Source organism: Petaurus breviceps, unplaced genomic scaffold (genome assembly GCF_028583685.1).
Source record: "Petaurus breviceps papuanus isolate PSGF00001 unplaced genomic scaffold, PetGlider_PUasm1.0 90556, whole genome shotgun sequence".
Lineage (NCBI taxonomy): Eukaryota > Metazoa > Chordata > Mammalia > Diprotodontia > Petauridae > Petaurus > Petaurus breviceps.
In genome coordinates, this window is record NW_027187273.1 from 333,151 (window position 1) to 358,538 (window position 25,388).

The 25,388-nt window shown below is 36.4% G+C and overlaps 1 protein-coding gene across 3 annotated transcripts in view; it reads right to left on the minus strand.

Annotated features, from left to right (window-relative positions):
- Positions 1-25,388, minus strand: part of WDR33 (WD repeat domain 33) — a 118,596-nt gene that overhangs the window by 75,431 nt on the left and 17,777 nt on the right. For all 3 annotated transcript variants that reach the window (XM_069063330.1, XM_069063331.1, XM_069063332.1), the window contains exon 2: positions 2,100-2,326. In XM_069063330.1, the coding sequence (XP_068919431.1) occupies positions 2,100-2,303 (204 nt within the window). In that variant the 5' untranslated portion in view covers positions 2,304-2,326. The remainder of the gene's footprint in view (positions 1-2,099; positions 2,327-25,388) is intronic.

Genomic DNA, 25,388 nt, shown 5'->3' on the forward strand with positions numbered 1-25,388 from the left:
CCCCCCCCCCCCACCGTGACACGCACACCGCGCTCTGAGCTGCATCCAATCAGAGCTGCAGCAGTGAGCGCGTCATCCCGTTCTTCCCCAGTGATTTGCTTGCTGGCGCCATTGAGAGCAGTGCCGAGGAGGAGAGCTGAGGCAGGACAACATAAGCCCTCCCCTGAAAATAAGCCCTCTGGTGTTTTTCTTTCCAAAAAAAATAATAAGACAGTGTCTTATTATCGGGGAAACACGGTAGTATATTCATTATTTATGTGAATTTCATAACAACTCTTTAACGATTAAAGGCATTCTCTCTTTTTTAAGATGAGGAAACTGAAAGAATCAGGTGACATCACAGAGGCGACACAATTAATAAATGTTGGAATCAGGCCTTGAACCAGGTCTCTCTTGATTCAAGTCCACTGATCTTTCCTCTATATCACAAACTGCTCATTAACCTTGAATGAATTTATTAAGTACTCTGATCTGAACAACAAAACAAATAATTACTTTAACTTTTTATTCAATGGAAAATTTGAACATCTAAAACTGCCGATTAATGTTGTTAATCTCAAATGCAGCAGTTATACCACAACCACTGTTTGAGCTCCTGTCAAAACTCTTTAAAACAGGCAGTTATTTCTACTCACACATTTGTCAGGTCTATAATGGCCAGAACAGAATGTAAGGAGATAGAACAGAAGGCCACCACCAACTGAAGACTCGCTTTATCTGAAATATTGGAATGCAGTGAGGTGCAGTGGAGGGAGTGCTGGTCCCACGGTCAAAGGCAGTGAACTCAGACGCTGCTTCTGATGTTTACTGTCTGTTCTGCTGTGGGAGGGTCACAGCGTCCTTGGAGTTATCTCCTCATCTCTAAAATTAAAGGTTTGTACCAGATGTTTTCTTGTGTCCTTCTGGCTCTAGAGCTAAGCTCCTATGATCATACTGTTAGATGTTCATGCTGTATTAATATACAGCAACCTCTCAATGCCAAAATATAGATGCTATACAATGGCATCTTTTAACCTCCCAAAAATTAACGGCAAAAGTAAATAAATTGCAACTATCTTTATAAAAGATAAAATATTTCCCTAGTTTGTTTTATGAAGATATGAAATGGAAAACTATGTCCTCAGTATGAAGATTATTCCGATGAAAAACTATCTTGCTTGCAACTTTATTCAAAGAACTATTACTAAAAAAGAAATAATATAAAGATATAAATAAGAAACATCTTGGTTAATATTATCACTTCTGTTATATAATATTTTGTTTAACCCTTTAAAACAGACATAGCCTGAATAACATTCTCACCAGCAATATTAGTTTACAGTAATACTATCAGTACTTTTTTTTTAAGTCAATTATAACCCTCAACCACAATGCCATGGAATTGTTATACTGTATACTATATTAGTTATAACTATGTCATGAATTGATTGTCCTAACACAAAACCATATGTGTAAAGATAGACCCAATCCCATGATGTTTTCACCTAATGTTCTGAAGGAGCCATTCAATGACATTAGACAAAGCATACCTCTAGCCTTTAAATGGAAAGAATTCATTACTGAAGCCTCTTAAGACATAAAAGCTACGCACACCACAAAATTAGAGAGAGTAACTAGACTGTGTTTAAATGGGTAACTGCATCAGTATTAAACATAAGGTTATTCCCAGCACTGAGCAGTAAAGAACTGAAATGAGAAGGGTCTAAAAGTATTTACAGAATTACAAGATGATTCAAGTTCCTATCTGAACTGCAATAAATTCCTATATGAAAAACATGTTTTTATTGCTGAATCAAATCAAGCATTTCCCACAGTCCATAAATTATTTTTGAATTAGCTACACGTGGTACTTAAAGAAAGAAAAAGGAGAGTGTGGGGATTTCAGGCTCTTCCTATAAAAGGTGGGATAACATCCCACCTTAGTCCAAATTAAACTCAGCATTTTCTCCTCCCGAAAATGAATAAATAAGAGTTGGCTGACTAATACAGTCATAGGTAACTCGAGTATAGTTTTAGGAATTTATCTGAAGCACAATCTCTGCAGCAAGAAATAAATAAATGCAGTTACATTTCTTATATGATTTATTAACTGAATTTACCTCCAAATATTTTATCACAGAGGGATTGTAGTCTATTGTCTTGCGGTTCACAGCCTTTCTCATTCGTTTCCCATCAAATGTGAGCTGCTGCATTGCCTGTTGCTGTGCAAAGTCTGGTCGTTTGTAAAATAGCTGTCTCGGTGCTTGGTGCTGGAACCGTGGCATATGGAAAAAACGCGGTGGAGAACCAATTTCTGTAGCCATGATGATGTTTTCCTTCTAGGACGCTGAAAGAAATTAAAAAGAAAAACTTTCTCTTAATATTAATATAGCAAAGCATGGTTCTCAGAAAACATTTTAAAAACATGCACAACAATTGTTTTCTTCACATTTTCAAAAGTGAAGTTTTTATTTTCCTTGAAATCTAATGCAGAAATTAACTGAAACCGAGGCCACATAGCAATGTTATTCCAATAAGGGTAGTTCCCCAAACTATCCCTAGGCAAGATTCCACAAGGAGGGTGAAAATGCACTGCAGTTCTTTAAAAGAGCCTCGGATGTATGCGGGGAATATGAAGGCCTTTAAGCATAATCAACATTTCTTTGAGGAACAAGGGAATAATTGAAAAACATTCATCTACGGGCTTCAAAATGACAAAAATAGCAGGATAAATTGTGGACAACACCTCAGAAAACTATTATAAAATACAGATGGTAAGATTTGGAATTACATACCAGAAGACAATATAAGATCTAAAAAATTTTTTAATTTTTTGGACAATAGAAAAACTTAAAAAGTACTGGGACAATAGTAAAACAGACGATTTTTTTTTTTAGCTTTGATGCTTTTCTAGTAAAAAGTATAATCTAAATTATTTTACCAACACTTCAACTATATTCAAATTTATATAACATTTAATATTTTGAAATAGCATTTTTTAAAAAGATAAGAGCATCTGAGGTGCAGAAATTCATAAAATATCTGAGTCAATCTACCAAAGCATTCTAAATAATTAATGTAAATATAGTAACAAAATACTCCTTAAGAAATAAAAATTTAAATAGCTGGGACGAATATTTAGTACTGATAGCAAGACTGTAACCATATAATAAAAATGTCAATATTACCAAAGTTAACTTGGATGAATGTCAAACCATAGGAACATTTTATAGAGATGGACAAAATAACTTTCATTTGGAGGAACGGAAGGTGTAAATTGTTAAGAGAAAATAAAGAAAAAAATGTAGGAATACAGATGAGAATAACCCTTCTAGACATTATAAAACAGTTAGCAAAAACTTCATACTGATTTTAAAAAAGGAAAAAAATGATTAACAAACCCCACTAGACAAAGAAAAATCAAAGGCGGTTTAGTTCAATATAAATTACGAGGGAAAAAACTAGCTGTATGACAAGAATTATTGGAAAAACTAGAAATGCAGACTGGCATAAATTATGTGTAGAACATCTTTACACCATATTCCACAATAAAAATTCAAAATAGATATGCTATTTAATATTTTATATCATACAATTTTTAGAAATCAGGCCCACGGTTAAATTATAATCTTCCAGTAATGCTATATGTATGTTAAGAATGAAATATATCAAACTGTCAAAGAATTAAAATGAAGGTTCCTTAAAAGGATAATGAAGGTACATGTAGAACATAAGCAGGTACATTACAATGAAGAAATGCTCAAGTCAAATTGTTACCAAAGAGATATTTGACTCAAGAAAAATATGGATCAATTACATAATAACAATAAGAAATAATAGTGTACAGCTTGTGGGTACCACTAGTGTATTTATGCAACCTGAAATCAGGAAAATGGATGGAACAAGCAATTACGGTTGTGCCAAGCTGTCAAATGCTAAACTAAGTTCAGGTTTATCTTTGTTAGTTCAGCTCCTGAGAACAAACTAGAAACCTAACGAGTACTTCAAGAAATCTAGAGGAAGATCCCTAGCACACTGGAATGAACACCTTACTAAAGGATTTATAGAAGGACAAGGTCAAGTCACAGAAAATGGGGAAACATGGATGGGCTGTGTTCTGCATCTTTGGGGGGAAGTGACCACCACAAGCATAAGATCAGGGATTCATTGAAGTATTAAGGAGAAATGGGACAAGATGATTTCAAAATGAGAAGTCAAGGTTGCTGAACTGGGTATTAGGCCAGTTTTGCCCTCATGATAAATAAAAAATTTCTGAAGTAGGTTTGGAAGGAAAAATATAAAGAAAAAAGAGGAAAGGATGTAGATCACAGCTCTGGGATATACTGATACACATAACACATTTATATTTCACAGCACTATTTTTTGTGGCAGCAAAAAAAAAGAGAAAAGAATAATCATTAATTGGTTGATGGTTGAATTGTGGTATAGGAATATAAAGGAACTTAGGACATGACAAATATGAGGAATTCAGAGAAATATGGAAAGATATGTATGGGTTGACTAAGTAAAGTAGTATCAGAAAATCAGTTTTCACAATGACTGTAACAATGGGGGGAAAACATTTTTAAACTCTAAGAGGAAACCAAAGACTAATTATAACATATAATTTGGGGGTTAGAGAATAAATGAAGAAATGTACCTCCATTCTGTCATGGGAAATATAGATTTATGGATGAGAAATGGTGCAAACACCATCAGATGAAGTTGCTATTTTGTCAGGTTTTTTTACGAATTATTTTTCTTGGTTCTCTGAATTACAAATAAAGGTTCATCAGGCGGGAGATCAAGGGGGATGATAAGAAGACATGGCCAGAAACTTCTGAAGGTATTAAACAATTTTTAGAATATAAAGGTTTAAAAATATATAAATAGAAAGGCAAGGAAAAGCTGGCATGAATAACCTGTCATTTTTATAATTCCACTAATGAGATTTAGAATGATGAACATAAGTTCATTTAGAACACTTATGTTTCTATTTTTGTATTATAACACCAAAACATAGAACAGTGCCTGGTATATAGTAGGCACTTAATAAATGTTTATTGAATTAAACTGAACTGCAACATACATGTCAATTTCTATCTCAGAACCTGTAAAAAGAGAGAAATGCAAAAGAAAAAAATATCCTGGGCAACTGTAAAGAATGTAAAAGCTGAGGCAATCCTGAAATTTGAGGCCACTAATACTATACATGGCATACAGGGTGTCTCAAAAGTCTCTAATAGCTTACAACTGCACTAAGACTTTGGGGACACATTGTATACTGTCTTTTTCACACCTGTAACGTCAAACTCAGATAGAAATGGGGGGGCCATTAAACTGCATACAAGGATCCCCGGTCACATAATGAATTTTAAAAACCACATATTAATGTTATTTCTGTTCTATTCTATTTTTCTTTCTTCCTTTTTTTTTTTTTTTTTTGCAAAATTACACAATGCTCTAGATGCACTCGTGAGGGCTGGTACAACACCTCTAATTTTAGACAATGATAAATTCAATTTCAGTAGCAAAATGTCTCTTTTACAAAAATAAGAGTGCTCCCTCAAAAGAGGACAAGTGCTTCAGAGAAGAAGTGCTAATGGAGAATAAATGGTCAAAGAAGGTTTCATGAAAGGCTTCATGAAGTAAGATTTTAGCTGGGTCCTGAAGGCACTGCCTGACTGCAAAGGGTAAAATAAACATAACCAAGGTGAGAAAAACATTACAGAGACACAATAATGAACTATGATAAGGCACGAGTGGGGAAAGCCAGAAAACCTGAGTGTGAATCATACCTCAATTACCAGCAGTGTAACTGAGCAAGTCAAACGATCTCTCAGTCTTAGTTTCCTCATCTCTAAAATGAGGATAACAACAGCACCTACCTCACAGGACTTTTGTGAAGAATGAATGAAATAATAAATATGTGTGTGTGTGTGTGTGTGTGTGTGTTTTGCAAACTTTAAAGGCACAATACAAATGCTTCATATTACTATTACTGGGCATTATTACACAATTGATGGGCACCAAAGTGGCAGAAAATTTCCTATGATTCAGGAAGACAATGAGACACAAAAAGCCTAGGGGAAAAACAATGGGCGTGCAAAAGGCCTTATAATACCCAGAATAGGGCAAAGACAAAAATGTTATTTTTTAGAGGCATTTTCCCCCAAATGAAACTTACCTTCAACTTTAAACTGGAAGTCAAAATCAAAAACAAGCATTTTGTAGAAATTAACTTGAGTCATAATTTTTTGAACTGTACAGGACTTTGGTGATTACCTAGATGAATTCTCCCCCAACTTTGCTGTAATGTTATCAACTCCACACATGACTATGTGTTTATTACTGATCATCCACAACAGATGTGGAAATAAGAGGAGACTTTATTCTTTCTTTTTTAATGAGGCAACGGGTTGTGAGAGAATGTCAAGAAGGAGAAGAAAGGCAGACTTTCATTAATGAGGGGGGTAAATTTTTATTAAAAAAAAAAAAAAAACAGGGCAGGTAGGTGGCACAAGTGAATAGAGCACCGGCCATGGAGTCAGGAGGACCTGAGTTCAAATCTGGCCTCAGACACTTAACCCAAAAATAGCCATGTGACCTTGGGCAAGTCACCCCAATTGCCCCACCTTTCCCCCTCCAAAAAGAAAAAAACTTAAAAAAAAACAAACCATGAACATTTCATTAGCAGTCAAGAGATGTGGGTCCTCAGTTATGTCACTGCCTAGCTACCAGATCTTGGTCATATCAATGTCTCTGGACTTCAGCTTTCTATTTAAAAGACAAAACTGGACTAGGCACTGCCCTTCAGCTTTGAAATTCAGTGATTACACTTTGCTAATAGCACTAAAGGAAATATAACAGAAGTATAACACCTAGCCTTTGTTCTCAAGCAGTTCACAATCTCCTTAAGGATAACTAATGTACAACAGCTGAGTAGTAAAGCATAAAAGAATATCTAAAAAACTAGGCAATGTATAACAGTAAATTAACCAGAAGAAAAGCGTATTTCTATTTCATTCTCAAAGAATTCTCAAATTATTTGCTCATATATCTTGTATTTTTATGTTTACATGAATCATTAAAATAAAATAGCTCACAATCATAAAGAACTTTGAAGTTGATGACTACCTTATGAGGTAGATAATGAAAGAATTATCCCTATTTTTTCAATGAAATACTAAGAATAGCATTTATATAACATTTTACAGTTTGCAAAGCACTTCACAAATATTTCACTTTATCCTCACGACAATCCTAGGAGGTAGGTGTTATTATTCTTATCCCCATTTTACAAAAACGGAAAACTGAGCCTGGCATAAATAAGTGATTTGCTCATGGTCACATGGCAAGTTATTTGAGGCTAATTTGAACTCAGGTCTTCCTGACCCTAGATCCAGTGTTCTATTCTACTATCTAGCAGCCTGTAGACATGTACAAATAAATAGACATTATGCAAATAAAGTAGTTAAAATATCCTTAAGCTTTGACTTAGAAATTCCAATACTAGGTACTTACTCTAAGGAAGTTACTGACAAAAGAAAAGTCCCCTAAATACAAAAATATTTACAGAAGTAATTAACTGGAAACGAAGATACCTATTATTTAGGGAATGGCTAAGCAAATTTTGGCACGTGAGATACAATGAAATGTTATTGTGCTACATAAGAAATGATCAACATAATGAATATAGAGAAGCATGGAAAAACTTGAATGAAAGGATGCAAAGTGTTGTAAGTAGGGCCAGGAAAACAATATACACAATAATTACAACCATGTAAGTGGAAAAAATAACCACAAAACAGGCAAAAATGAATGATGCAAAATGATAAAAGACAAGTTTGGCCCCAAAGAAGAGAAGGCATCTCCTCACCATGCACCTTTGTAGAGGCAAGAGGTCCATGGGTGGAAAACTGATACATATAACAACAGTAGAATTTTTTGCTTTTGCTTTTTTATTCATTAATTGTCTTGCAGAATTTTCCTTTTGCTTTAAAAAAAAAATTTCTTGTGTTATACAGGATGGTTCTTTGGAAGTAGAGAGAAATATAAAAAAAAGATATCAATAAAAATCTTTCTTTTAAACCATATCTTTCCCACAAAATATAGTGAAGCAAAAGCTCTGAATAGTGACTACAATTGAAGGTTTGTTACCGTCTATTCTTGTAGTTTTTCTTGTTAACAGAAAAGACTCTTTCTGTTCTTTCACCTCAATAATTTAGTCAATCAAGAATTAAGCACTTAACTATGTGTGCTGGGAATTATGGTAAATACTGGGGATGCAAATACAAAGGCAACTCCTGTCGTCATGGAGCTTACAATCTAACAAGAGAAGTAAACATAAAAAGGAAGGGGAGGTCTTCCAAAAAATGGAAGTAGAAGGCACCCACCGCCCAAAAGCAGTGTAGCTGAGAGTAAAAGATGAGAAGCCAGTGTACAGCTCAGCCCCTCCCTTAAATACAGGCCCAGAAGTCAGTCAGACCCAACATAATTCATTACATTTAAACTCAATTTCATTGCCTTTTAATAATGACTTCATTTGTAATGTTGTAGTCATTATATATACATATATATTCATATATTCTTTGTTTACTCTGCAAAGGCTCATTCAAATTATCCCATGTTTCTCTGAATTGTTCACATTCACTATTCCTTACAGTTCAATAATAGTTTATTACATTACCTGCACCAAAAGAGGTGTAGTTATACATCACAATTTATTAAGCTGTTACCCAATGAAGGGACACATAGTTCATTTCCACCTTTATGTTATTACAAGTAATTTATTTTGAATATTTTAGCACATCACTGACCTCCTTGGATTACAAAATTAGTAGTGCAGAATCACTGGACTAAAGGTTGCGAACAATTTAGAAATTTTTCTCACATAATCCAAAACTGTTGGGCCAATCTTTTACCAGCTATGAATTAGTATACCTGTTTCTCAAAATCCCTCCACCACTGCCTTTCTCCATCTATTTCAACAAAGTATATTCTGGCTTTGTAAACTCAACAAGCTGCACTGACAATTTTAAATATAATAGATATGAAACAGTTATCGACTGAAGTAATTCAAGAGAATAAGAACATAGTAAACAAAATCCCTTGCCACTTCCTCTCCAAAGGGCACAATATACAACAAACCATATCAACCAAGAGATATGGCTTGGAAGACCTTTCCAGAAGATCTCTACAAGTAAACTATTAGAGTTAAAACTGAACCATCAATTCAGGTCCTCCTCTAGGGCAGCAGGACTGATAGGCCAGTTTGGTACAGAAGGTTGAAAACAACATAGGCACAGGCATTCAACATGGGAGTTAGGAAAGAGGTGCTGAGTCAAAACTAAGAGACTCAAGAAAAAGCAATATATGCCCCAATATCATCTTCAATGTTGAGACTGATTTCATTTAGCATATTTAACAAATAGGCAGCCAGATAATTAGAATGAAATTACACTCAATCAAGAGATTTTTGTCAATTTCAAGCATCTATTTCATAAACTCCAGTGAAATGTGGGCACCACACCTAGGGAAAATAACACAAAGTGGGAACACAATGATATAAAAAATGCAATGAGGGGCGGCTAGATGGCACAGTGACTAGAGCACCGGCCCTGAAGTCAGGGGCACCTGAGTTAAAATCCAACCTAAGACACTTAACACCAAAAAAAAAAAAACCACAAAAAAAAAAAACACAACTAGCCATGTGACCTTGGGCAAGTCACTTGAACCCCAACTGCCCCTCCAAAAAATAGAATTAAATGCAATGAGTAAACTTAAAAAGACATGTTTAAAAGTACCACAATCATTTCATTTTCACTCAAACTCAAATGGCTGAGTATCACACTTTCCACACACTGAATCTATACTACCTAACATCAGGTTCTCTACTTGTTTAATGTCTCTCTAATGTAAAAAAAAAAAAATGGCAAGCCGATAAGACAGAAAAAGAAGCAAAACTCAAAGAACAATACACACAACCAAAACAATGTAAATGAAAAGATTAGTAAAAAGTTCAAAACTGACCAAATAAGGTGTGACAATAAAACATGATTCTTCCCTCAGAACCAAAAAATAGGAAACAACCTATACGAATACCCTGTCCTAGGTAACTGTAAAGTGAGAAAAAAAATTAAAGTCTTTTAAAAATTATTTCAGTTTCAAATATAAGCTATATAGATTTCAGAACAAGTAATATGAAAGAGAAAAACATTTCATATGATTCTGAAAAATCTGTCATTTGGTGAATTTAAAAACCTAAAAGACTTAATGTAACTATTATTTGCAAAAAAATTTAAAAATGTAAAAAAAAAACACACCCTATGAAAGAGTTAATTATTAACTAAAAATATGGATTAACTTTTAACAATAGTGCTATTACTGACCAATGCTGAGCCAGTTTTGTGGCTTCTCAATGTTTAATATTCACAGTGTTAATTGCAATACTGTATATTGTTCTTTTGGTAAGTTTTTATTTAGTTTATTATTGCACCCTAAAGAATGACAAACAAAAAATCAGAGAAATGTGAGAAACATTGTATGAAATGAGTTAGGATGAAAAAGATGAGTTTAGATATGGTTTATTTCCCAGAGCAGTGCTGTATTAAGAGTAAAATGGTGACAGCTAGGTAGTGCAGTGAATGGAGCACTGGCCCTGGAGTCAGGAGGACTTGAGTTCAAATCTGGCCTCAGATGCTTGGCACTTAACTAGCTGTGTGACCTTGGACAAGACACTTAACCCCAATTACCTTGCTTTGCCCCCTCCAAAAAAAAGAGTACAGTGTAGGTAAGGGTTAGAGGTAAAATGGGTTTTGTAACACTGGAAAATACAGTATAGGAATTCAACTTGACCAGTATTTATTGATAATCTATGATATACAAGGCATTTGGAACATGTTCCAAGATTTTACAGAGGTTAGATGAGACATAGCAGAAGTCTGATAGGTTCAAAAGCACAACATTGCAAAAGTTTCTTTATTTGGAATTACACTAATAAAATGACTAAAATGTCCATATTCTTTGACCCAGACATCCCACTGCTAGGCATATTACCCCACAGAAGTCAAAGATAGAAAGGTTTCATATACATCAAAATATTTGTAGCAGCTTTTTTTGTAGTATGAGGAAAAAAAAGATGTCCATCAATCAATACACGATGGAATACTATTGTGTTCTAAGAAACAATAAACATAAAAATGACAAGCACATAAGAATTATGAATAGATGAAAAGTGAAGCAGAACCAAGAAAATATAACAATATATACATTGGGTCCCTGACCTCTTGAAGCTATCAACCTAGCAGTGGCACAGCTGAGTCAGAGGAGACTCACAGCCTACTAATTTTTCAGCATTCACAGTCCCCCAACAGTGTTATCAATGTACCTGTTCTCCCAATCCCTTCAATGTTATTTTCCATTTTTGTCAGCCATGCCAAGTCTGGGGAATATGAGGCAGAACTTCAAAGTTTAATTTGTTTCTCTCTAGTTGTTATCTGGAACATTTTTATGGCTACTGATAATTTGAATTTCCTTAGAAAACTGCCCTTTCTTATCCTCTGACCATTTATCAATGGGGAAATAGCTTATTGTTAAAGATTTAAATTAAGTTCTTTATGTATCTTGGAAATAACACCTGAATCAGCAAACACTGCTATAAAGATTACTTCCAGTTGCCCATCTGCCTTCCCACAGACATCTTATAAACATGTCTAAAACTAAATACATTATCTTTCCCAAAACCTCCACTCTTTGTCTTCCTTCTGTTGAAAGCATCAGCATCATCCTACCAGTCTATTTTAAAACCAGCATTAATCTCACTCTACCTATCCAATAAATTGCCAAATTTTGTCATTTCTACCTTCAAGACATCTCTCAAATCGAAACCCTTCTCTCTACCCACATACCTTTTTTTCTTAGTTCTCATCAGTTCTCATTTAGATTATTACAAGAGCCTCCTAACCGGTGTTCCTGGCTGAAGTATGCAGTTAAGCCTACACACAGAAGCCAACAATTCTCCTGAGGCATGGATCTAACCAGATGACTCCCCTACTCAAACAACTCCTGTGACTTCCTATTGCCTCTAGGATAACATATGAACTCCTGTTTAGCTTTTAAAGCCCTAAGTAACCAGGTACCAAACCTGCCAGTCCAATCTCATTCGATATTACTCCCCTTTTCCCATTCTGCTCCTTACTCACTTTCCATTCTCTTTCCGTGCCTTTGTACTCTTCATTACCTCACAGAATCTCTCTTGAGATACAGCTAATGCACCATCTTCTCCCATGAAGCCTTTTATGACTGCACCAAATACTAGAACACTTTCTCCTAAAGTGCCTTATATTAAGTACTATGAATATACATTGAATTAACTTCATATTTTTGCTATGTACATTTATATGTACTTTTCACACCCATTAAAATGATAGATCATTTCAAGAAGAGAATTTTGTTTTATTCTTTGTACTTTTATCTCCCAACTCACCCTAGTACAATGCCTGCAACACAGTCAGCACTGAACACTTGCCGATTAATATTCAGAGCACAGTACTCAGAAAAGCACAAGCATTGGAGTCACAGGAACTGGGTTCAAAGTGAACTCCTCTGTGACCTTATACAACCTATTTAGCCTCTTTAGACTTCAGCTTCCTCATCTGTAAAACAACAGATTAGGTTAGTTTGTCTTAGAAGTCTCTCCCAGCTCTATAAATGTGGCACATGATTTGGGGGGAAAACCCTCAATTTTGCCTATACAAATCTGTACTTAATGTTCTTAGTTTATTTGGCATTCATTATGATTCCCGTCTTCCTTGTGACCTCCCCATTCTGATTACCAATTCTGCTGATTTTTTCTTTTCTCCTCGATTAATCTTGTTAATTTTATTGATTATTTTAAAGTAGCTCCAGAAAACCTAGGAGAGTTGTATGAACTGATACAAAGGAAAGTGAGCAAAACCAGAACAATTTATAGTTTAAGAACATTTTTAAAAAATTCTTATAGACCTAAAAAATCTAATTAATAAAATGATCAACCATTATGCCTAAGGCTGCTTATAATGCAATCTCCTGACAGAGAAGTAATGGGTCATATACACAAAATGAAACATACATTTCTAGAATGGTCTATACAGGCATTTGTTGTGATTAACTATGCATATCTGTTACTTTAAAACTCTTTTAATTAAAAGGCACTTGCGACAGCTGGGCCAAGACGGCAGAGTAAAATTGTAGGAACTTACCTGAGCTCGACCAATTACCTCAAATACCTGTAAAAAAAAATTACCCTAAACAAATTTTAGAGCTACAGAACCCACAAAATGACAGAATGAAATACATCTCCAGCTGAGAACAGCCTGGCAAAGCAAGAGGAAGGGTCTATCGCACCAGGCTGGGAGCAGATCACAGTCCTGAGTGGGCCACATCAGTAACAGATGAGCGGCTAGAACAGAACTCAGGGATCAAATCACTGGCAGCTGTGGCAGTTGCCAGACCTTCTCAACCCAAAAACACACACACACACAAAAAATAAGGTCAGTGAGGAAACTCTGTTGGAACTGGGTGAGAGAAGAGTGTGGGCCCGCCTCAGGGGCCGCACAGGCAGCAGAGGCTGCTTCCAGAGCTTCAGGCCCAGGGATGGTGGGGGGAGCAAGTGACTGACGAGAAGGCAACTGCAGAAACCTCTCTGCTGATGCTGAGGCAGGATTCTCTTACTTTGCCCAGCTTGGATCTGGGTAGCTGTCTTGGGTGGTGGTCCTGTGTGGAGGAGTGCTGGCATGGCAGAGTTTGTTAAGGCTGTGGAGAGAGCGTCCTCCTCACAGCTCTGAAGGCAGGTGCCTAGAAGAAGCTCTGACAACAGCTACACAAAACCCCAGAAATTTGGGACACAGCTCTCTCCACTCTGGAAGCAGAGTTCTACGTGGCAAAAAGCTCAAAAGTCAAGTAATTGGCTGGCAAGATGAGCTAACAGAGGAAGAGAAATCAGACGGTGGATTCTTTTTTTGGTGACAGGATTAAAACACAGAACCAGAAGAAGACAACAAAGTCAAAACTCCTGCATCAAAAGCCTCCAAGAAAAATATGAACTGGTCACAGGCCATGGAGGAGCTCAAGAAGGAATTTGAAAATCAAGTTAGAGAAGTAGAGGAAAAACTGGTAAGATAAATGAGAATGATGCAAGAAAATCATGAAAAACAAGTCAAGAGCTTGCTAAAGGAGACCCCCCACACACACACAAAAAAAAAAATACTGAAGAAAATAACCCCTAACAGTTCTCAGAGGATGAAATTAAAGATATCTATAAGCATATCAAAAAATGTTCTAAATCACCAGTGATTAGAGAAATGCAAATCAAAACAACTCTTGAGGTACCACATCTCACTGGCCAGACTTGGCTAAGATGACAAAACAGGAAAATGATAAATGCTGGAGAGGATGTGTAAAAATTAGAACACTAATGTATTGCTGGTGGAGTTGTGAATTGATCCAGCCATTCTGGAGAGCAATCTGGAACTATGTCCAAAAGGCTATAAATAAGTGCATACCCTTTGACCCAGCAATACCACTTCTAGAGTTATATCCCAAAGAGGTCAAAGAAGTGGGAGGAGGACCCATATGTACAAAAATATTTATAATGGCTCTTTTTGTGGTGGCAAAGAATTGGAAATCAAGGGGATATCCATCAATTGGGGAATGGCTGAACAAGTTGTGGTATATAAATCTAATGGAATACTACTGTGCAGTAAGAAATGAGGAGCAGACAGACCTCATAATAACCTGGACAGACTTATATAAACTGATACAGAGTGAGAAGAGTAGAACCAGGAGAAATCTATACACAATCATAGACACAACATACCTGCGACGACTAACCTCAATAGACTGGGCCCATCTCAACAATATAAGGTTTTAAGACAACTCCAAAAGACTCACAATTGAAAGTAATATCCACATCCAGAGAAAGAGATGCGGAGTCTGAATGCGAACTGAAACAAACTACTTGCTATGTTTCTTTTTCTGGTCTTGTTTTCTGTTTCCCACTGATCATTCCATCAGGTATAATTGTTCTTTACAACCTGACTAATGATTAATGTGAAGATGTTTATAGATCCTATATTCGAGTGCCTGCTGCCATGATGGAGGGGGGGGGGGGAGAAAAAAAATTAAAAAACAAAGGAATGTGGAAATGAAAGTTGTAAAAAAAAAAAAAAAAAAAAAAACAAACCAATTTAATTAAAAAAAAAAAAAAAAGGAAATATCACCTTAAAAAATAGACTAACTCAAATGACAAAAGGGTCCAAAAATCTAATGAGGAGAATGCCTTAAAAAGCCAAATTGCCCAGATGGAAAAGTAACTTCAAAAGTTCACTGAAGAAAATAATTCCTTCAAAATTAGACTGGAGCAAATAGAAGCAAATGACTTCATGAGAAATCAAGATATAAAGGGCATAGAAGCAGGAAAACTCCCTGCACTCCCCCCAAAACCAACTCAAATACCGTTAAAAGAAAAATGACTAAACAGACTTTATAGAGCTACAGAACTCACAGTGACAGAGAGAAACAAACCTCCCACTGAAGACAGCCCGGAAGGCCTACAAGAAGGGTCCTTCACAGCACTGGGAGCTGAACTCTGCCCCCCTGAGCCCAGAGTTTTAGCCTTAGAGTGGCCCCAACCCTGGAGATGACTACCGTAGAGTGGATCACCAGCAGTTGTGGTGGTTTCCAGATTTATCAAACCACAAATGACAAAAACAAAGTGAGAGGTCAGTGGACTTTGGGAACAGGGGTTCCAGGAATATCCTCTGGCCTCTGCTCTGCCCCCCCCCCCTCCTCCCCCAGGGAGAAGTAGCTGAGGCACAGCTACGTGGCTGCTTTAGAGCTCCTGGACTGCAGACTGTAGGGGGACCAAGCAACCAGTCTGAGGTGTAATTGCTCTACCTTTAACCTGCTTGAATCTGGATTGCTGTCTAGGGTGAAGGTGCTGGGGTCCATGACCAGGTGCCAGAGCCTTTGGAGGCTTCAGAGAGGGCAACCAATTAACAGCTCTGGCAGCTGTGAAAACCCCAGCTAATTTGAGACAAAGCTCTCCTCTCTGGAAGCAGAGTTCTACTGTGGCAAAAAGCTCAAAAGTCAAATAAGAGTGGCAAACATGAGTAAGCAAAGGAAGCAAAGCAAGAACAGCAGTCAAATCTTAGATTCCTTTTTTGGGGACAAAAAGGATCAAGGCATGGAAGAGGAGGAAGAAAACAAAGTCAGAACACCTGCATCAAAAGCTTCCAAGAAAAATATGAACTGATTACAGGCCACAGAGGAGCTAAAGAAGGATTTTGAAAACCAAATAAGAGAAGTGGAGGAAAAATTGGGAAATGAAAATGATGCAAGAAAATTATGAAATGAGATTCAACAACCTGACTAAAGAAAATGACACCTTAAAAAATAGACTAACTCAAATAGAAAAAGAGGCTCAAAAAGGCCAAATTTGCCAGGTGGTAAAAGAATCTCAAAAGCTCACTGAAGAGAATCACTCCTTCAGAATTAGACTGGAGCAAATGAAAGCTAGTGACTTTATGAGAAATCAAGATACTGTTAAACAGATCCAAACAAATGAAAAAACTAGAAGGCAATGTGAAATATCTCACTGGAAAAACCACTCACCTGGAAAATAGATCCAGGAGAGATAATTTAAAAATTATTGGACTACCTGAAAGCCATGATCAAAAAAAGAACCTAGATATCATCCTTCAAGAAAGTCTCAAGGAAAACTGCCCTGCTGTTTTAGAACCAGAGGGCAAAATAGAGGTTGAAAGAATCTACCAATCACCTCTTTAAAAAGATCCCAAAAACAAAACTCCTAGGAATATTATAGCCAAGATCCAGAGTTCCCAGATCAAGGAGAAAATATTACAAGCAGTCAAGAAGAAACAATTTGAATATTGTGGAAACACAATCAGGATAACCCAGGATCTGGCAGCTTCTACACCGAGGGATCAAAGGGCTTGGAATATATTCCGGAAGGCAAAGGAGCTGGGATTAAAACCAAGAGTCCCCTACCCAGAAAAACTGAATATCATGTTTCAGAGGAAAATATGGTCATCCAGTGGAATAGAGGACTTTCAAGCATTCTTGATGAAAAAACCAGAGTTGAATAGAAAATTTGACATTCAGATACAAGAAGCATGAGAAGGTAAACATGGAAAAGAAATTATAAGGAACTTGTCAAAGTTGAACTATTTACATTCCTAGACGAAAAAAACGATTAATTGTAACTTATGAAACTTTTCTCAGTATGAGAATAGTTGAAGGGAACATAAATGTGTGTGTGTGTATACAAGTATACATAGAGGGCACAGGACCAATTGAATAGGAAGGGATGATACTTAAAAGGTGAGATTGAGAGATGATAAAGGAATATAATGAGAGGAGATGGGGAGAGACAGAATGGGGTAAACTATCTCATATAGAAGAGGCAAGGGAAAATGGTTACAATGGAGAGGAAGAACAGGAAGACAAAAGGGAATGGGTCAACCTTATTCTCATTCAATTTGGCTTAGGGAGGGAATGATATACACACTGAATAGGGTATCTCACCCTACAGGAGAGTAGGGGGGAAGGGGATGAGAGGAGGGATGATGAAAGGGAAGGCAGGCTGGAGGGGAGGGAAGTTGGAAGCACCCACTTTTGAAAAGGGACGGGATCAAAGTAGAGAATAGAACAAGTGGGAGGTGGGATAGGAGGGAGGTAAACAGTCAGCCTTTTACAATATATCCACTATGGAAATGTTTTGCGTAGCTACACATGTACAACCTATATTGAATTGCCTATCTTCCCAGTAAGGGTGAGTGATGAGGGAGGAAGGAAAAGAATCTGTAATTCAAAGTTTTAAAATCAAATGTTTAAAAAAAAAAAGAAATTAAGATATAAAACAGATCCAAAAGAATGAAAAAAATAGGCTTGGGAATGCTTGGGAATATGATATTCTAGAGGTCAAAGGAGCTAGGATTAAAACCAAGAATCACCTACACAGCAAAACTGAGTATATAATACTTATGGACATTCAATGAAATAGAGGATTTTTGAAGCATTCTTGATGAAAAAAACAGAGCTTTACAGAAAATTTGACTTAAAAGGCACATGGATTTAGCTATTAATTCAACTACTGATATGTGTTCCGTCTTTTATTGCTTTCTAGTGTTGTTTCAGTTCTTTTTGTTTAAAAAATATGTATAAGATGCTTATTATTTGCCAGGTATTGTGGTAGGTGCTGTGAATGCAGAAAAAGATGTTTAAAAAAAACACAAACAATCCACAATGCTTGATCTCAAGGAGCTCACATTCTAAAGGTGAAAACAATATGTAGATATCTCTGAGGGGGCTGACAGAAAAGGAAGGAGTTGAGCTGAGACTTGAAGAAAGTCAGGGAAACTAAAAGGGAGTATATTTCAGAAATGGGGGAAAGTGAAAAAAAAAAAAAGAGATGGATGACAACAATCCTATGCAGGCCATTACAAATGGATCAGAGTGCATGGACAGCAGTCAAAAGTAAGTAGACTGGAAAGGCAGAAAGGGAGACAAGAGTATAAAGAAGTTTAAATGCCAAACAAAGTACCATACACTGGATCCTGGTGATAATAAGGAGGCACTAGAGCTTATTAAGGAAAGGCGTGGCATGGTCAGATGATTAAAAAAAGGGCAACAGCTGACTAGCACAGTAGGATCTAATGAGAATTTTTAAGGATGAAGATATGGGCATGTTGGTAGGAAGGAGGGAAGGATCCAGGAAATAGAGATAGTAGATGAGAGAGAAAGAGCGAGAGAGAGGATAAGAGGAACAATATTGCATACATCAAGTTTTTTTTTCCAATGCGTTGATTGATTTTGCTGAATTATTTTTCTCTTCTTTCTCATTAAAAAAAAATTCTTTCTTATAAGGGATAACTCTCTGCAAGGTGGAGAAGGGAGACAAAGGGATATCCAGGTGATATAAAAACAAAAATATTAATAAAGATGTATTTTTTTAAAAAGATGAAAAGAATTAAAAGAGTACAGATACCTGACAGAGATTACATTTTTGGGGAGAAAACTAGCACAAGAAGTCCAGGGGGATGGTAGGGTAGGAAAGTGTATTTTAAGGGCAGAGGAAACACAGGCAAGTTTGTGGGCAGAGAGAAGGAGCTACTAAGAAGCTACTAAAACTTAAAATTTCACTAAGACTTTTCACATACCCTTTATGTCGTGAGAAATTGAAGATAAATGTGACACTGGGGAAGACGGTAGGGACAATCTGCTGGAGAACTGAAATGGGATACCATCGTGGGTGCATGAACAGGGATTGGCGTTAGCAAGGAAAAAGATCATCTCAGCAGAAATCAGAATGAAGGAGATAGCAGGGGAAAGACATCTAAATATTGTGAAAGAATAGTAAGAAAGAGCTTTCAGCAAATGGCCTCAGTTTCTACAATAAAAAACGAGACAAAGTGCTCAACAAAGAGGATGTAGGAGTCTTGAGAAGAGTCAATAAATATTTATTAAACCTCTACTACATACCAGATACTTGCTAAGCACTAAAGATACTAAAAAAGGCCAAAGACAGTCTCTGCACTCAAGAAACTCATCTAATAGGGGAGACAACATGCAAGGAAATTATGTACAAATAAGCTATATACAAAATAAAATGGAGCTAAGGAATGGAGGGAAGACAGTAGCTTTAAGAGTCATCAGGAAAGGGCTTCTTGTACAAGATGGGGTTTTTATTTGAACCCAGGGAAGATAGGAGATAAAGATGAAAAGGGAAAAATCTCTAGTCATGGTGAAGTCAATGAAAATGCCTGAAGTAGGGAGATGGAGTTTCCTGTTCAAGGAACCGCAAGAAGGCCAGTATCACTGAATGATGTCTAGAACAGCCACTGTAAAAAGGATAGAAAATCTATTGGAAAAGAATAGTCTTATTATTTTGACTCAGATGAGGTTAGGCAACATGCAAGTGGAACATTTTTGAGTGATGGTAAGATCAAGTATGACAGGTGTAATTAAGTCGCAGTAAAGAATTGGTCATGGAAATTGAGATGAACTGAGAAATTAAGGTATTTAATAGAGTATTAATATGCACACTAAAATCTCTTGACATGAGGATAGGAGTTGGCACGTAGAGAATGACTGTAAACAAGGCAAAGAATTAAATGAAGGAAAAAAATGTCCTGGGAGGTTGATAAATGCTACTAGGAACTAGAGGGGGGCACAGATAAATGGGGATAACCTAAATCTTAAAGAAGAAAAGGTTTCACTAAGTGAAGGTAATAAAGGGAAAGCCTGGAAGTGATTTCCAGCAAGCAGGTTCAAATTTGTTCACCAGTGAGTCAATATATAAGGAAAAGTACAACCAGTGCTGGAAAAGGCGGTGAGGGAAGCCGTGTGGTCACTGAAGACCTGGGGCGCAAGAGTGAGAAAGACATTTACGACAAAAAGAGGTTTGTTAATTACAAGATAGGTGTTCCAGAGAGCAAAGCGGAAGAGGTGAGCAAATATGAACTGGGATAAGGAGGACTTTGTTCACTTTCCTTTTTAAATCAATTTGTACAGATGTCTTGCTTTTTTTTTACATCACTATAATTTTCCCGAGTAACCTCCCTCCTCCCACATTCATACCATATCACAACTCATTTTTAGAAACAGAAGAAGAAGGGGGGAATAAATCAGCAAAACTGATAGATACATCTAAGAAGTCTGAAAAAATATGGAAGTGACTCACTCAAAGAGGGGAGGTGTCTTCTTATATCACTTCTTGGAGCCATGCTTTTTCTTTGTAATTTTGCAAAATTCATTTTTTATTTTTTGTATGTGGGTGACTCTTTCCATTTATATTATTGTAGCCATTGTGTATAATGGTTTCTTGACGCTGTATAGTTCATTCTGCACATTTCCATACTTTTCTATAGACATATTTGTCTTTTCCTACAGCACAAAATATTCCATTACATTAATGTACCATAATTTATTAATTAGTCCTTAAACGACAGGTATATCTACACTGTTTCCAATTCTTTCCTATCATAAAAAGTACTTCTATAAATATTTTAGTGAATATGGGGACTTTCTTCTTAACAATGGCTTCCGTGGAATATAAACCTAACAATGGAATCTCAGATTCAAAGAGTATTTTACTCACTTTATTTGCATAATTCCAAAAAGGTGTCAAAAATAAATGTCAATTCATAATACTAGCAACAATTTATTTGTGTTCCTATCGTCCCATAACCTTTCCAATAATATTTCCATTTTTTATTATCTTTGCCTGTTGACAGGTGAATTAAACCTCAGATTTGTTTTAATATGCATTTCTCTTATTTGAAGCATTCATCTATATGTTTATGGTTAATAGTCAGAAATTCCTCACAGGAAAATTCTATCAAACTTTTAAACAACAACTGGTACCAAGACTTGGTTCACCTTTAAATTATTTTTATTTTTATCCTTTTATCCTTTATGAATAACATAGGAATAAAATTCAGGGCCGTAGATCTGCCATAGAGTATTGCTAAAGCTCTCAAATGGATCTGTGATCACAAATATTTATTTGTACCCTCCAACATAACGGATCACAAGTTATGCAGTTTGCCCCATCCTATAGAACTCTTGTCCATCTTCTCTGTGGACGGTCTGAATCTCCCTTTGTCTTAGACACACAACAAGGAAACAGTGAAGTGCACTCCGCCTGTTCACCTGTCATCCTTCATCCTTGATACACAAACATTAAGTTTGCAGGTTCTTAAATCTACGCACCTTGTCATTGCCCTCTCTGTGAAGTTAATTTTTAATTCTTCAAAAATATTATTCTCCAAGTACCAGTTAGGTTACTACTGTTCAAAAATGCTGATATGCTGAATGTTGTCACTGTGTCTATTAATCCTTTATTGTTTCTATACCTTGCTCTTTAAGTCAGGCATTATTTTTTTTTAATTGTTTTTAAATTTTGACAGAACCCTGCAACTTTTGATTATTTTATCAATCTGTATGTGGTAAAGTTACAATTTCTGCCTTTTGAAATTTACATGATTTTCCTATTAGCTAAAAAATTCCACGTATTCCATGTGTATCAGAAAAATATATCCCTTGTATTATCTACTTTGTCATCTCATCATTCCTATGAAATCCAATTTCTTCAATTTTAAGCCTTTTTGTTTTATTTTTCTAATAGTTAGTGGACTGTTAGGGTCTATTATAATTTTCTTTTTGGAAAAATATTTTCTGACAAAAGTGTTATCTTTCCTTCTTATAGATTTAACTAATTTATAATTTGGTGCACAAATAGTCAAAATTACACCCTCATTATCTAGGGCACTTTTTAAAAGGTTACCAATTCCTATACAAATAGTTGCATTCCTGATTGCCACTATTTTTGTTTCTTGACAGACCATAAAACAATATAGAAATCTCTTCTATTTTATTGTACTAACTCTTCTGTCAATGATAGGTTAGTGCACTGCTCCAGACCTTTACTGCCTCTATTTGCACCTCCTTTCCTCAAAGCCCAAGCAATTAAACAATACTGCAATTACTGTTCCTACCTTATGATGATTAAGCTGAAAAAAATTAGTTTTGTTTTTTTTAACCATGTTCTTAACATCTTGGGAATATAGATTTAGAGGCAGGGGGGAAAAAGTCTTTCATCCCAACCCTTCATTTCACATAGGAGGAAACTGAGGCCCAAATAGTTTAAGTGACTTGACAAAGTAATTTAGGTAAGTTTGAACCCAAGTCCTGACTCCAAATTGAGTGTCCTTTATGCTATATACCAAGCTGTCTGTAAGTTCATCATTTTCAAATGAGGATTTTTCTTTAAGTTGAGGCCTTTTGCTTTTACATAACAGTCTTTTCTGAATGTAGTGACAATTTCTCAAACATTCTGCCTTCATGGGCACCTATACCTGTCTGCCAAGAGGGAGGAGGTATTATTTCATTATTCCTTCCCTGGGAACATTAAAGGATTTTCAGTTTCTCAGAGTTCACAGCTTTAAGTAATTTTTTTTTCATTTATGTTGTTGTAGTTACTGTATATATTGTTCTGGTTTTCTTATTTCACTCAGCATGAGTTCATATATGCTGATCTAAATGTGATGAAATCATTTTTCACAACAAATGCAACAAAGAGATTGAAGGCAAAATGGAAATCCTCACCGCATTTCTACCTCTGAATATAAAAACATCTCTCAAACTAAGATTCTCAGAGACAGAAGAGTAAACACTAAACAAAAACAATTTAGAGCTATAAGAGCTCAAAATTTCTCACAACTGATATTTTAACAAAAGGGTAAACTGAGGCAGATTTCCACACAAGATAACATTTATTAGCAGAAGCATACTTCCTGTCACAAAATGGGTCAATGGCTTGCCTCCATTAATGCCAAAGAGCCCAAGCAAGAGGACAGTTTCCCTTTTATAGGGTTTTAGGAAGTACAGAACAAAGAACAGATAAGAGTAGAAGACATCATGTGATTTACGGGCAACATGACTGATCACAGAGTTGAGAAACAGGGAACAACATGAACAGCTGGAAGTTTGGTAATTAGGGCTGAGCAACGACACCCCCCCAACCCCCCCACCAGCTTTCTCTCATGAGACTATGAAGTGCTCTTTTTTTTTGTTTCCTTTTGGAGGGCCATTGGGGTTAAGTAACTTGCCCAAGGCCACACGACTAGTTTTTCTGTGTGGGTGTGTCTGAGGCAGGAACCTGGGCAGGCGCTTTACTTTAAGTCCAGGTGTGAGAGTGACCCAGACTTCTGGATAGCAACACACATCCCTGAAAGATAGATTGGTGGCGTGAAGATGGAAGCTCAACCTCCTTTGCTTTCTCACATATATTTCCCAAAGTCAGCAAAATTCCTTGAGGCAAGAATAGATTCATTTTTTTTTAAAGCAATTGGGGTTAAGTAACTTGCTCAAGGTTACATACACAGCCAGTTATTTTGTGTGGGTGCCAAGTATCTGAGCCCGGAACCGATCCTGGGTCTCCCGACGCTGGGGCCGGCGCTCTTACTCACTGCGCCACCTGGCCGCCCCGAGAATGGATTGATTTTAATTTAATTTAAATTAAATCTGAATTTGAAAGATGTCTTGAAGGTTTCTAGAAATGACAAAATTTGGCAATTTGTTGGATATTTGGAGTGAGGGAGAGTTTTGGATAATGCTGAAGTTTTGAAATGGATAGACTGGAAGGATAATGCTGATTGCCTTCAACACAAAGAGGATTGCTAAGAGAAAGAAATGATTGCTTGAAAGAGTGGAGGGTTTGGGGAAAAGATAAAGGATTCAATGGGGAAATGATACGGAATCAATCTTCTCAATTGCTCCCTTTGATCAATGGGAGATATGTGTCTCTCATAGACCCAAGGTCTTAAAAGTTAAAAAAAATCAGGGCAGTGTTTTTCAAATTAGTCAAGGGAAACATCTGCTTTGTCTTCTAATGGCAAGAAAACAAAAACAGTTAATCAGGCAAATTCTGAAAATAAGAAAAGCCAGGCTAAAGGTAACTGACCTATACTTTTACAAGACTACCAATTATTACCTACCCACCTCTTCACACAGAGGTGATGGATTCAAGGTACAGAATGAGTCAGCACATTTTCAGATATGGCCAATGTGGGAATTTGTTTTTCTTGACCGTGCATATTTGTTAAAAAGGTTTTGTTTTTCTCTTTCAATGTGGCAAAATAGGGAGAGGGAAAAGAATAACTCAGAAACCTTAGTGCCGCCCCTTCACCTTGGGTTATTTTAGCATTTTTTAATAGACAGAAAAACAATACCACCACTACGCCAACATAGCAAAGAGAGTGAAGAAAGAGTAAAAGGTTAAACATACAAAAATTTTTATAGCAGCTCTTTCTTGTGGTGGCAAAAAAAAAAAAAAACCCAGAAAGTAAGGAGATGCTCATCAGCTGGGGATGGATGAACAACTTACGGAGTACTCACATGTTTTAAGAAATGAAGGGCCTTCCTTCAGAGAAATCTGTTAAGATTTGCATGGAGTGAAGCGACCAAACAAAAGAGAACAACTTACCCTATAACATCAACACTACAGAAACAAATAATTCTGAAAAACTTAAGAACTCTTATCAATGCAATGACTGACCACGATTCCAGGGCAATTATGACCTATCTACATCCTGCCAAAGTGGTGTCAGACTAAATAGGAAGAAAGATCTTTGGACATGGCCAATATGAAAATCTGGTTTTTTGCTTATTCTTATTTGCTACAAGGATATTGGGGGAGGGGGAAGAAGAAAAAAATAAACATTTGTTAATTTTAAAGTTTTTTTTCTTTTTGGAGGGCAATTGGGGTTAAGTGATTTGCCCAGGGTCACAAGGCTACTTTTTGTGTTAAGTGTCTGAGGCCAGATTTGAACTCAGTTCCTCCTGAC